Source organism: Eupeodes corollae, unplaced genomic scaffold (assembly GCF_945859685.1).
Source record: "Eupeodes corollae unplaced genomic scaffold, idEupCoro1.1 scaffold_1183, whole genome shotgun sequence".
In the NCBI taxonomy this organism is placed as follows: Eukaryota; Metazoa; Arthropoda; class Insecta; order Diptera; family Syrphidae; genus Eupeodes; species Eupeodes corollae.
The window spans coordinates 1-15,300 of NW_026605451.1; the positions used below are offsets into that span (position 1 = coordinate 1).

General features: G+C 37.4%; 1 protein-coding gene across 1 annotated transcript; it reads left to right on the forward strand.

Annotated features, from left to right (window-relative positions):
- Positions 1-4,677: 4,677 nt before the first annotated feature.
- LOC129953512 (uncharacterized) lies at positions 4,678-5,692 on the forward strand. Its single transcript, XM_056066754.1, has one exon. It carries the CDS (start codon positions 4,777-4,779, stop codon positions 5,593-5,595), a length of 819 nt encoding a protein of 272 aa, XP_055922729.1. The 5' UTR covers positions 4,678-4,776; the 3' UTR covers positions 5,596-5,692.
- Positions 5,693-15,300: the final 9,608 nt, after the last annotated feature.

A 15,300-nucleotide genomic window follows, 5' to 3' on the forward strand; every position in this document is an offset into this window, starting at 1 on the left:
GTGTCGAGTCTTATCGCTGTACTCGCTGCCACTTGTTTACTGAAGAAGTCGAGGGTTGTCAGATGGAGGAGAGTGTCTAACGCTGCTGAGGGTGTGGTTCTCAATGCCCCACTTATGCAGAGACATGCAGTGCGTTAGACTCTGCTGAGTTTGTCGTAGTATGTGACTTTCTCCAGTGCAGTAAACCATACTGCAACCCCGTACATAAGTAATAGTCGGATGACCGATGTGTATAGCCATGTCAGTCATGCGAGGTTGAAAACCCCATTTGCTTCCCATGGCTTTCTTGCAAAGAAAAAGAGCTGCTGTAGCTTTTTTAACTCTTTCCTGTATGTTGGATTTCCAACTTAATTTTTTGTCCAATATCAGATCAAGGTATTTGGCTTCATTGGTAAAAATTAGTGGTATACCTTTTATTGAAGGAGGTACAATTACTGGGATCTTGTAATTCCGTGTGAAAAGGACGAGGTCTCTTTTTTGAGGATAAATACTAAGTCCGCAGTGATCAGCCCATCTAGTGAGCATATTGAGTGCATTTTGTTTCTAGGAGGTCTCTCAGTGTATTAGGATGTTTCCCTGAGACGGCGATAGCAACATCATCGGCATACGCAACGACTCTGTAGCCTTCCCTCTCAAGGGATATTAGTAGTTCGTAAACCACTATGTTCCACAGAAGAGGGGACAGAACACCACCTTGGGGAGTGCCTCTACTGACAGACCTTTTTGTGCAAAAATCTCCCAAACTAGAGTTGATGATCCTGCTTTTTAGCATTAGATTAATCAACTCGCAGATTGAGTATTCGACGTTTAAGGTCGTCATAGCAGAAGTGATAGCGGATGTGTCAACGTTGTTGAAAGCGCCCTCAATATCCTTTTTCTCTAGGGAGTATTCGATAGTTCTTACCAGAGTGTGCAAGGCTGTTTCTACCGATTTTCCTTTGCAGTAACCATGCTGAGACATTGATCGCCTCTTCTCAATGTTGTTACGTATATGGACATCGATCAATCGTTCCAGAGTTTTGAGAATGAAAGATGATAGACTAATAGGTCTTAGGTCCTTAGGGTTGACATGCGAGCATTTGCCCCCTGGGGAATGAAATTGTGGAGGCACGACCGAGTTTTTGCTGTGACATACCTACAATGATCAAATACACTACCGATTCGTTTTTAGTAATAGTTATCGTCTGGCATTTGAAATGGTTGATGGTAAGGCTATTTTTGCAAGACCAAAATGTGAAACTACCAATGACGGCTTGTAAAAGGATACGATCTTGGGTGGAATTTACTATCTTAAAAGTTTTCATGTCGTCAGCAAAAATAAGAAGTTCACTGGAGCGTAGACATGACGATACGTCGTTAATAGACAGGATGAATAAAAAAGGACCAAGATGGCTTCCCTGGGGAATACCAGATTGAGCAACAAAAGGTTAAGATTGTAAATTTCTTAATTTTTCCTCATGGGATCTGTATTCAAGGTGTGATTTGATCGAAGCCAAGAAAAAAGGTTGAAAACCAAGAGCTTTAAGTTTAAATAAAATAATTTCGTGGCAAAGTTGGTCAAAAGCTTTAGAAAAGTCAGTGTATACACAGTCAACTTCATAACCTTGTTCTAAAGCGTTTGAACATTATGTTTGAGAATGTGAATTAGTAACGGTTGACCTTTTTTTCACAAAACCATGTTGCTGTTCGCAAATGAGATTTTTACTAAAAAACACTACACTTTCACAAACAACTTGTTTAAACAATTTAGGAATACAAGAAAGATTTGCAATAAGCCTGTAGTTTTTATATCCACCAAGTTACCTTTTCTGAAAATTGGTGTTAAAAATTACTCTTTCCATACACTGGGAAATTTGCCTGTTTTTAGAGAAAGGGCCAGCTGAGCAGTCATCATTCAACGCAGATAAAAGATCAAGGACCGTACTATGTAGCACAGGAATGTGATTACAGCTAGTTTGCGAAAAGGAGTGAAGATTATGAAAATATACTTAATCAACTTCTTGAAGGCTTTTGACAAATGATTCACTAAAATCTTTTTTCGAAAGCTTTACAGATATCAACAGTTTGATCTAATGAAAGTTTCTTGTATAAGTTTTCAACATTTTTTAGGATTCTCTGAAGTCAAAATTATATAAACACTCAAAGGAATTACTGCAATTAGTTAAGTCGAATTTTAATATAGCTTGTTTGCTGTAAGTCAGTAAGGAGTCAGTAGGATTTATTGATTTGTTAGTTTCAATCTTATCTATTTCCAAACCGAAAGCTCAATATCTAATGGTGCGGTTGTTTGTAGTGTAGAAGTAACTATATATGATTTTCGAGATCTTCTGTGATAGTGCGGCTGTCCTGACGAACTCTGTAACAGTCATTGATTTTCGATCATCTCATATGGAGATAGCGCTCCAATTCATTATCTATATTATGGAAATGGAAATCTATTGTGCACATTTATAAATAAAGAAGTGAATTTTTAAATTTCATCTTTAATAAGCAAATGAGATGCCAAATTGATTCATCATCTTAACTGATTTACAAGAAGTATGTTTTCGTTGCTACAAAGCCAGCCATACAGAGGAAAACCCAGAAAAGTTCAAGCAAGCCAGGAAGAACCAAAATTAAACCATGACTATTTATTATGGAAAAAAATACTACAATGTTCCAAAGGCAGTTAAATAGTTTATTCTTTCTCTTCCCTGGTTCCAATGCTCGTTGTCAATGACATTCTATTTCTAAGTTTTTTATAGAAATCTGTAATCTCTTTGCCAGGCAGTTTACCACTAATTCAACATTTCCAGTGGGAGTGATGACTCCGGCTGTACTAAAGCACGTTATTGATTCTATGGGACCAATCTTTTTTTGAATTCGTACTGTGACGACATACAGTACTAAGAGAAGTTAACCCACCTGCCCGGATTTCCGCTATTGTTCTGGAGAAGTGTTCTTCAAGGCTGGAAAATGTACTGCTTAAGTTTTTCCATCAGTTCGACTTCTCAGCCCTCCTAGTAGATGGAAAACAGCATTAGTCCAATTCATTTCAAAAAAGGCGAATCTTTATCACCCTCTTACTGTCGAATGTTTGCATTTATGTCTTTCCTCTTCAAGGTTATAGCAAAGCTGAATATTTATCCTCTAAAGATATATCTCGAAGATCTGTTTACACGAATACCTCCTTCAACCGAATTGACTTAAGATCGTTTAATAGAAGTCTGGAAACCACAAAATAAATGATGGTGTGCCCCAAGGTCTTGTTCTACTTACAAAACTCTTTCTCATTATTATTAATGATCTCTTAAGTGCAACTTCTAACATTCAAAGCCTGAGTATAACCCATATCTGGGCTGGTGCTCCTGCAACTTACTTAAGCCTCCTGGGCAAATTGAACATACAACACTAAAATATTGATTGGCGATAAAATCATCATCGGTTCATTTACATCCCTTAAAAACCCTTGTACAGTTTCTTGGCTCAACTTTTTTTACTTTTTTTTAACGAACTGTTCTCTAAAGAAATTACCAGTTGCTTTTAACCCTAGCTTTCCAGGAATGATCATCAGTATACCCTCGAAATCAATTTCAGTCGCACAGTTAAGTACCGAGATTTGTTAGCCATACTACTTGAATGTGGAATGACTTACCTAACTGTTTTTTCCAGTCACTGCAATATTCAGGAATTCAAAAGCCAAAGTAAACCGACATCTTCTTTTAAAACGTCTTTTCCTTTCCTACTGCTCTCAAATTGTCTATTAATAGTAAGGGTTTGTGTGACGCATCGCGTGCTGCGTCCAATATTCGTTTGAAATAATCACCCACTTTTACGTTACCGTTTACTTTTCTAGACCAAGCGTAAACTTAGATACACCGTACAGTGACCACCGAAGACGCTATTGCTTGTTTCGAGAAAAGTAACGAAGAAGAGCCAATGGGTCCATCCGCCGTGATATTGTCCACAACATTTTGAGCTGTGCCCATTCACTTTATGGAAGATTTTGTGGGCTTACACAATCCATCCGTATACAAAAATTGAAGACGAACGACACGTTTAGCAAATGGTCCCCAAAAGTGATGGCTAATGTATTGGCACATAATATAATTCTTAAGGTTACGCCGCACAGCAGCCAGCCGTTAGAAGAGTTATATTTTACGTAAGTTTTAAGGTTAAACTGAAAACTTGAACTAAGCGAAATAAATGAGGGTTAGATTCCCACTAAAACAAATTAAATAGTTAAAGAGACAGAACACTGTTTTAATACAGCTAAACATTTGACGGTATGCGACTTTTACTACACAAGTATAAGCTTAAAAATGTTAAAAACTCCACAAAACTCCACACGTATTAAAATTGACTGACGCAGTAAGTTACAGTTCAAACAACAATTAAATTAATTAAAATCTGTTATTAATTGCAAGTAAAATAAGTTTCACATAACCTGTTGGCTGCTATCTCTATTTTATAATAAAATAAGTCTGCACCTCATTAGTAAACCAGAATCAATTAAATATAACATGTCGTTTTTACTTCTTGTTAAGTTCAAAAACAAACGCCTGCAATCAAACAATAATAGAATTCTATTTTTCTAAAATAGAAAGTAGCAATTCAAGCAACTGGAAGAGTACCATCTAAAATTGTTTGCACCAAGCTTTTAAAACTTTGGTATAAATGTGAGTTCTTGTTACTTTTAAAATCAGACTTCCCAGAAGCGAGTACTAGTAGCTACGCATCACTAGCAGCGTTTTTGAATTTGTAATTAGAGAAGTAAATAAAACATTTAATATCATCATGAAAGTGTTTGTTGTGTTATCAGCTTTGTTGACAATTGCTTCTGCCACTCCACTGTCAAATCGTCTCATTCTCCCGTCTGCTTCGAGCCAATATCACTCACAGGATGGAATTGGTCAATACGCCTACGGCTACAACGATCATTTGTCGGCTAAGCAGGAAATAAAATCTTTGAATGGCGTCACCAGAGGATCATACAGTTACATTGACTCAAACAATGTTCTTCAAACAGTTGATTATGTTGCAGATGCTGGTGGATTCCGAGTTTCTGCAACCAATTTGCCAAAACCTGTTGAAGCTCCAATTGCAACTGCCCAGAATATTCCCCAACAAGTTGCAGAAACTCCAGAAGTTGCTGCAGCCAAATCTGCTGCCAAAAACTTTGCTGCCATCGAAGAAGCCAAACTGAGAAATGGTGTCGGCATATTCCCATTCCCAGCTGGTCAACCACAACAAGTTCAAGACACACCTGAAGTTGCTCTTGCTAAAGCTGCCCACTTTGCTGCTATAGAAGAAGCCAAAAGACAAGTTGCTGCAGTTCCAGCTCCAATAATTGAACTTCCAAAACCAATTGCTGACACACCCGAAGTTGCCCAAGCTAAGGCAGAACATCTGATTGCAGTCGAACAGGCAAAACTGAGGAACTCTTATCAACCAATTCAAAGCGGAATTACAATTGTCCAAAGTGCTCCATCTCAAGTTCAAGTTCCAAGACCTTCTCCTGGATTTTCATACTCGTCTAGTGTTGTCAATGGTCCAGTTTTGCACTACGGCTACTCTCCTGTACCACATGTCAGATACCAAGTGCACAGTTTGTAAAAATGTGTGACAGTTTTGAATTTCTGAACAACCTTCATTGAAGAAACTTATACGTTGTCGACAATTGCTGCCTCTTTTTTCGTTGATTTTGGATATTTTTGAGATAATAAATTTATATACAAGCAATTGTATTTTTTTCACTTACTCACAAGATTTAGTCATCGAAAAGGTTTATAGCAGAAACTGTAGAAATAAAAAAGCAAACTATAAACAATTTTCTGTTTAATGAATTAATGGGCTTGAGGCGTTATAAACGCTTGACAATAAAGCCTTAAAAGAGAATTTTCGGTGTGAGAAAATATATTGCATATAGCTATAGTTTCTGTAAAAAGTGGTCATAAATTTTGCATTTCGGCGGGAATTTTTTCGACCCGGGCATGATCACTAGACATAAATCATTTTTTGAATGGCAAATTCTTGTCTTTATGTCCAAGTTAAATTCTTGGCCATAACACTAAAAAAAATACTTTTTCAGTAAATATTTTTCCATGTTTTCAAAGTTTAATTGATTTAATTTGTCGAATTGAACATTCTTTTTTTTTGATTTATTTTAAAAATTTTTTTTAATTTTTTTCAAAAAAAACTATTTTTTGAGTTCTGTTATGTAAGAGTTACGCTTTCTTGATATTCGGCACGTAGGTTAAACAAATCACCGAACATCTTTTATCTTCGCCTTTCCATTATGATCTTGAACTATTGAGACCAGGCTCGATCTGGGATAAAAAGTGTCGTTGAGCTTTACTTCTACAATTTCTTTGCCTTTGCAGGTAATTGAAAAAAAAATTAACCCGTTTTCGAAATTTTAAAAAATTGACTATTTCAAGCGTAGTCAATTGTCGTCCATTCCTATGGCAAGAAATTGCATCATTGGAAGATTAATTTTGGGAAGAAAATAATCATAAGTGATGATGCACATTTGCATCTTAGTGTATTTGTCAAAGAGCACGATTCCTACTTTTTGGCGAATGATAATTTCAGAGTAATTTGTTGATGTTTAAATGGTAGACATGTGCATTCAAGAGGACACAAGCGTCCACAGGTTTTTCTCAAAACCCACCTCTGTCTATCAACTCCTACTCTCAGCTCCCCGTGGTGAATATCGGGTGCCTAGTACCTCAATTGGAGTCTGGTTTCAAACCCCAGTGGAAAGTTGTTGGGGCAGAAAACGAGAGAGGTGGGGAGAGGTGGTTTTCACTAACTCATATCTATTTATCCAGACGGCAGAAGAGGAATTCCCGAGATGGAATCAACGGTGGCGTCTACAGTTCCAGTAAGGTTGAACTACTTAGTGAACACCTTATAGGGCTTCTTCGACATATTCGAAGCCCAGGCCTGTAAGGAGCGGTTTATCCGGCTGCCCTTCCTTGGAGTTATACTAAGGATATGGCGCTCCAGGTTGGGGGTTGTGCCGTCAGGGTGACTTCCTGCCCACGTTAAACATACCCTTAGTTGCGAAGCACCAACAAGCCTCGGATACGGACGGATTCACTGTTGACAACCCACGCAAATGGAATAAGGACAACGAACATCGGATCTGTACGTGGAATGTTACGGTCCCTTAACAGACACGTGCAGCCGAACAACTAGCGGAAGCACTAAACTGCTGCAAGGCAGATATTACAGCCATCCAAGAAGTGCGATGGGATGGACCGGGCAAACGCAAACAAAAAGACTGCGATATATACTACGGCGACTGCTACCGAGAACAAAGACAGCGTCTATTTGGATGTGTCATTGTTTTTGGAACTAGACCCAGGCAAAAAGTCTTGAGTTTCAACAGTGTGGGCGAGAGCATCACGAAAATCCGCATCAAGACTAAATTCGCCAACATAAGGATAATATGCACGCATGCCCCAACAGAGGAGAAAGATAAAGACACCAAAGACATATTCTTCGAGCTCTTGGACAAGACATATGAGCATTACCCTGGCTATGACATCAAAATTTTCTTAGAAGATTTTAATGCCAAGCTAGGAAGAGAAGATACCTTTGGTGGCACAATCGGGATATACAGCCTGCACGACACCACCTCCGACAACGGATTCAGGCTATTCGATTTCGCTGCGGGGCAAGACGTTCTGGTAGCTAGTATACGCAGTTCACGCATCTTAATATCCACAAGGGGACATGGAAATCTCCTGACCAAATTGACCACATTGCGAAAGAAGCACGACACTTCTATAGTATACGGGATATCCGAACATTCCGAGAGGCCAACATTGACTCGGACCACTACCTCGTTGTAGCCAAGGTACGGCTACGGATATCCCGATAAAAGCCAAAACAAGGAAGTAATGTGAGAAGATTCGACGTTAGACGGCTACAATCGCAAGAGACTGCCATGGCCTTTTCCGATCGAGTCTTTAATAACCTTTTAAGGAGTCCTATGCTGCCTGCATTAAGCATTGAAAACCAGTAGACAAATTACCTTGCACTCATCAGAGATGCCGCTTTTGAAGTGCTAGGTTTCACACGGCCACCAGAGCGATACCCCTGGTTTGACGAAGAAAGCCGGCAAGCGCACGCAGCGAAACAACAGGCATACAAAACGGCGTTGCACAAAAGGACCAGAGCTGCTAGCGAGATCTACGAGCAGAAGAGGAACGCCGACCTTTTAGATGGAAAAAAAGAGAGTATGAGAAGCGCGCGATCGAGGAGATATGGGGATGTAACAACAGGAATGAGATTCGTTAATTTTGCCAAAAATTAAAAAAAATCCTCCCAAGGATACAAGCCACGAACCGAAGCCTGTAAAGACGGTCAAGGGAACATCGTAGTGGAACCGCAGTCTATGTTGAGAATATGTAAAGACCACTTCTCCATTTATATAACGGCGATGATGAACCGAAATCTGCTGTAAGGGAGATAGAACCACTCAACCACGGCGAGGTAGATCAACAATCCCGCCTACCCGACCTTGACGAAGTGAAGATAGCTATATCTTAACTTAAGTCAAACAAAGCTGCTGGAGCTGACGGCATCGCTACCGAACTATTTAAAGCAGTATGCTATGACTTGGTAGGGAGCATGCAACAACTCATCTGCAAGATATGGTCGGAAGAAAGCATGCCCGATGAGTGGAATCTCAGCATAGTGTGCCTGATACATAAGAAAGGAGACCCTCTAAACTGCGCCAACTACAGAGGCATCAGTCTCTTTAGCATTGCGTATAACATCCTCTCTGCCGTATTATGTGAACGTCTGAAGCCGTTCGTCAACAACCTGATAGATCCTAATCAATGTGGCTTCAGACCAGGAAAGTCCACTATCGACCAAAAATTCACACTACGGCAGATCTAGGAAAAAACCCAGGAACTTCAAATCGATACCCACCATCTCCTTATCGATTTTAAAGCCGCGTATGACAGCATCTATAGGGAAGAGCTCTACCGAGCAATGTCTAGTTTTGGCATCCCTGTCAAACTTATCCGTTTGTGCAGAATGACGATGGAGAATGCACGCTGCTCTATCAAGGTCGGAAAAGATCTTACCGATGCATTTGATGTCAAAAAATGTTTTAGACAAGGCGATGCACTGTCATGCGACTTCTTCAACATCGTTCTGGAAAGAATTGTGCAAAACTCAACTGTTAACACTAGAGGCACAATCCTCCAAAGGTCCATCAAATTACTCGGATATGCAGATGATATTGACATAATTGGAAGATCAAAGCGTGATGTCAGTGGAGCGTTTTTGAGCATTGCGACGGAAGCGAAGAAGATGGGTTTAGTGGTCAATGAGGGCAAGACCAAGTATATGCTGTCATCAAAAAAGGACACTGAACGACGACGTTTTGGACAAAACGTCACCATGGACAGCTATAACTTTGAGGTAGTTAAGGACTTTGACTACCTAGGCACCGCTATTAAAACAGACAACGACACCAGCGCTGAAATCAAACGAAGAATAACTCTTGCAAATCGCTGCTTCTTTGGACTTAGAAGGCAATTGAGGAGTAAAGTCCTCTCTCGAGCATCTAAAATCACCATCTTTAAGACACTCATCATCCCGGTTCTCATTTATGGCGCTGAGGCCTGGACTCTGTCAAAGAAAGATGAGAGCCTCTAAGGATGCTTCGAGAGAAAAAATTGTCGGTGAATGGAGGAGAAGATATAACGACGAACTGTACGGGCTGTACAGCGACACTGACCTAGTTAGCAGAATTAAAGTCCAACGGCTTAGATGGTTGGGTCATGTAGTGTAGGAAACGGTCTCTTAAATTGCCTTACGACCAACCGCTTATTTACTTTACCATTAAGTAAATAAAACCAAAACAGAAAATTTTTCCAACTTAGTGACAATTTTTTTTATACAAAAAAAAATGTTTATTTCTTATAAGTCACATCTCATATAATCTAATGGCAAACAAAAAAATAATAAATAAAACAAAACTATAGTACAAACATTCCAAAAAGAATAATGACTTTCGTCAAAAATCGTATTCATGTTGCTCATGTGAACACAACGCAAACTTGCGCATGAAGCTTAAACCAATATGTCATAGGTATAAAGTTTCAGAGAGTTTTGACGTTTTAGAAAAATAAACCAATGTTCCGAGCCGTCCCGTACCAAATTACCATTGGTATCCGGCTTTGTTTAGATTCCTCGTGTACCACTGTAAAAGAAATTCTGAATTGCAAGCTCTCGTGGTGTAAAAGTGCACTTAACCAATTCTTTTACCCTCCAGACGTCAACCGAGTTAGTTTTTTCTTCCATCGCTCAGTGTGCTAGATACAAAAAAAAAAAGTTAGAGCAAGGTAAAATAAAATTAAAAGAAAAAAAGAGTAAACTAGAAAAAGAAAGAAAACTAAAACCAAATCCAAAACCAAAAAAACGAAAAAGACAAGAAGACATAAAGGATAAATCATCCCCCAAAAATCAAAAAAATAGGTACGTACTTAGTAGGATACATTTTTTGTAGTAAAACCTAAAAATTGATTTCGTGTAGGAACTCGAATTTGAGTCCTAGACCGAGGTGTGAAAGGAAAACCTCGCGGTCTTGTCCTGCAGAGGCACTAAATTTCCACCACGAAACCCGAATTTCTGAAAAAAAAAAGGTAATTTGTCAAAATGCTAAGTTCAAAAGCGATAAGTTATTCGTTATCCCTTTAGGATTCTGAGCAGTGAACCAGCTTGTCCTTCACCATCAGAGAGAAAACGAGTCTGGATCTATGCAAAAGATTCATATAGAAAAAGTTTTCTCACAAATAATCTGAAGACAAACTAGGAAACATCTTTCAAGGACATCTATACGAAGAAAATTCAAGTGCTACAGACAGGTTCAAGATCTTCAGTGTCTTTTTCACCAACTTTACTCCAAACACAGTTTTGACCTGATCAATTATCCCAAATAGGGAATTATCCAATAAGAAGTCTTCCGCACTTCGTGCCATCAAGTGGCACCAACGTGGGAGAATCTCTTGGACTTCGGGGGGATACAATTCTTTTCGGCCACAGTTGTCACAGTCAGTGCATCAGTGAAAATTCATAATAATTATAAAAGTGCTAAAAAAAAAAAAAAAAAAAGAAAAAAAAAGGATAGAAGAAATTAGGCAGGAAAGAAAGTTAAAAAAAAAAGGAAGATAAAAGTACCTAAAAAGGAAAGACCTAGGGAAATTAAAGAAATTAAGTGGGAGTTAAGAAAACTAAAGGCCGTTAAATAATATTAGAAAATAGTACTGAAAGGGATGTAATTAAAAAAAAAAAAAAGATTTTAAGAAAATAGTTATATTAATAGAAGAAGATAAAAAAAAGGTAAAACTACTTATTCGATCGCCTATTCTAAAAAAAAAAAAAAAGAAGAAAACAGAAAACAGAAAAGGAATAAGACTAGAAAATTAGATTTAGGATTAAGAAAAGGATAAAGCAGAAAAGTTAGAGACAGAAAAAAAAAAGAATACAAAAGGATGGTAGTGATAGTTGAAAATTACCACGAAGTACAAAAAAAATATACATAAATGAATAAAAATAATAGTTTTGCTTCAGAGAAATAATTTTCGCTTCAATGAAATAATTTTTTTTGACAAAGGTAAAAAGGATTGAAATGAAATTTTGATTAAGGAAACGAATAAGAATAAGTGATTTTTGAAGATCAAAAAAAAAAAAAAAAACATAAAAATGAATAAAAGTTAAAGTAAATTTCCGACAAGTGGATAGATTTGAAATGAAGTGAAGCTTAGTAGTTGGATAAGGAATAAGAAAGATGAGGAATATTTTTTTTTGATAATCAGAAGAAGGGCAAAGTTATTAGAAAAGAATAGTTAGAAAGTAAATGGAAAGTACTGTAAGGAAATAGTATTTAAGATTTTATAGAGTTATATCTTATGTAACATCCCATATATGAAGTAAAAAAATGAGATCAGTTAATTTATTTTGCTTCGTGATATCCTTCAATGCCCGAGTAACTTAATTTAATTCAATCGACGTCTAGCTAATCATATGATCAAAATGCTGTGCACAACATTCGGGATCAATGGTAAGTCAATTTTTATTCACCAATATTATTATTGACACAAATCATATAAATTAGACTTATGAAATCTACAAAATAAAAAAAAAAGATTATGAAATAAAATAGATACGAGTTTGTTCGGTTAAGTTTGGGGATATCGGGAACGGAATTGATTGACAGGATCTATTAAAGAAAAGGAAGTAAATAATTTTCAATATTTTTGTATTTAAATAATCATTCGGTAGTACTTACCTGATTTTTCTGATGTATGGCGATGAGATTTAGAAAAATAATTTTTTTGGTGTTGTTAATAGTTTTAAGAAACACTTACAAAAATAACCAAGTGAAATAAATTTGTTAATTCATGAAAAATTTAAATGAAAGATAATCATTTTTTTGTGGATTCGCGGTCTATTAATTGAAGTGACAAAAGTTATTATTCTATAAACAAGAAAAAAAAAATAGTATGGAGTTTTAAAAGAACTTAGGGAAGTGGGTGTGCGGAAAGTGAAGGGTAGAATGAGGTCTCTGAGAGTATATTAGGGGGAGTCAATGACTTTCCCTTTTCAATAAAGGGCTGTTACAACGATCAGTGGAGCGCGTAATGGCGTAGGAGTATTTTGTAAGTTTGTATCTTCGAAATACTTTATAGGGTGGGTTATGATAAGCTCCGAGGACATGAACATCTATGTCCTCCACTAAGAAGATGTCGTGCAAAAAGAGGAAGTTTTGAAATATCGGTCGCTATAATTCGGGTCCCTCTTCTTAAAAAGATGGTAAATTTTATAATCGAATACCAACTCAGATTAAGGCTTGAAGAAAGTAACCTCGTCCCTAAGCGAGTAACAAGATCCCCCCCATCGACGAGCTAAGCATGGCAACCAGCAAGCCTTAGGTTACCAGAGCTTTGGGACACCACTAATGACTCCTGCCTGGACGGGCCGATGGGTCTGTGAACATCGGTACTAAAAGTGGGGAAAGTCGTTAGTGGAAAAACTTTTAGAAGAAAGAGAGCGCGTACAAATTTAGTTTCGTTTGTTTTGGCATCGGTCTTAATCTCGAACAGAGCAAAAGTCGGTTTCTGAGTCCTTTTTGGCTTTAAGAACCAAGGATATTACGGCTCTCTCTTTTCTTTTGTAAGTGAATGGTTGTGTGTATGCCAATACGCATACAAAATACTAGGCCAGTTTAAGGAAAAAAGTTTTTTAACCGTTACAGATGGCGCCCAACGTGGGGCCGAATTTAGCGATCGATTTATTTTTAAAAACTGAAATTATCAATGAGTTTTTTTTTGAGATTTAAAGTTTTGCTTTCTTGTGAATTATAACCTTGCGTGATAAGTAGTCACCGTTGTCCGAGGGGTTAATTTGAAAATTTTTGACTCCTGATGTTGCGACGTGATATACTATTATGCAATACACAATTAAGCTTGCGTCTTTCGGTGTCCATACTTAAATGGATAATTATTTTTTGAGTAGTTGATAGCATTGAAGCGTAAGTGTTAAGAATGCAGTTTATTAGTAGTTTTTCTTTTTTGAATTGGGCTTAAGACTTTTGTCCGGTAGATTGAAAATTTTCTATTTCGGATCTACGACCGTTGCTCAAGTTGAAAACCTGATTTTGAAAAAAAACATATTGCAAGTAATTTATATTCGAATCTCATGGATAACTTAACATTTGATTATATAGTAAATAGTTTTTCAAAAAAAAAAAAATTAGAGAAAACTCAACGCGTTATCCGGATGGCTAAGAACAATTATCTTGGCTGTTGCCAGTCGTTACGTTATGAGGGAAATCAGTTTTTTTTTGAAATTACGTTTTAAGGAGGCATCTTTTTGGAGTTTAAAAATACTAAATTATTTTCGTTTTTTAAAGATTTCAGTTTTCTCTTGGAAGGGAATTGAGAGATCCTTAAATTTGTTAGTCTTTCAGGACCATTTCAGACCCTTTCACACTTCACATTCACTTCCTGAGACCCGTAGATGAAAAGAAAAAAGGAATTTATCATATATACTGATGTTTGAATTTTTTTTATAGAGTTTTTTAGAATAACATTTTTTTTAATTAAGTTGCTAGTGAACGCTAAGAATTTTATATGTTTAAATAGATAAGTAGCAAGTGATTAGTATTCTTCAGTAAAAGAGTATTAGAAACAAGAGTATATACATTTATGTTAAGGTACAGGTATAGGCGTAAAAGAATAAAATTATAATTAGATTCAGATAAGAATTTTGTTAACTGATTGAGTATTAATAAAGCCTACAACTCATTCAATATAATGGGTCGCCCAAAGAACAGTCAAAATTCACAAAATACTCGGAGTAATAGTAAGCAACGTGCACTTCTGACAGACGATAACCCGATCGATGTCGAACAAATTGTTACCGAACCTGTAGCGACAGGGTCAGTCAATAGCGAAACCGTAGATCAAAATTATTCCGATGGGGTTGGTCAAACTAGTCGTCCACGAACTTCAAGCCATAGGGACAATGACAACTCCAAAGAGGGCGAACATTTTGAAGCATACGTCAAAGAAGTTGTTACCGCGACGGTGGGACTTAATCGCACAGAAGATCAACGCTTTATAAGGGAAGAATTAGAACGAACCCAAGCTGAGTTATTACGACAAGTCAGATCAATAGTGAGGGAAACTCTTTCTAATATCACACCAGCTGTGACTTCAAATCCACAGAATGCTCGAACTTTGCTTAACATGAACACCCCTATCGAAAGAGTGACTGATTGTATTTCACAACGAACTAACTTAAATAATCCTTCCGATAATATTAACCCGACAAATGAACCAGGCGTTCATCCGGTAGATATGGCCCGTGGTTCGAACGTGGATAACTTTCTAGCTCAATTAAGCAACTTAAATTTAAACGTGTCTCCTCCGTCTGCCAGTCAAGTCAACCCAACACCTTCGGCAACTTCGACATTACGATTCCCACCCTATCACAAGTGGGGAATTAAATTTAATGGCAAGAACATGACAGTCGATGATTTTTTGTTTCGACTCGAACGAGTTAAAGACAGTTATAACGTAAGTTGGTCAGAGGTTGTCCAAAATTTTCATCATTTCGTAAGTGATAGTGCAATGACATGGTTTTGGACCTTTATAAAGAGTAATCCAACTAGTAATTGGGCAACTTTGCGATTAGCTTTAATCGAACAATACCGAAGTCTTGAGACGGACTCGGAATTATACAGAAAAATGTCAGATCGCAAACAATTGCCACAAGAGACTTTCGACA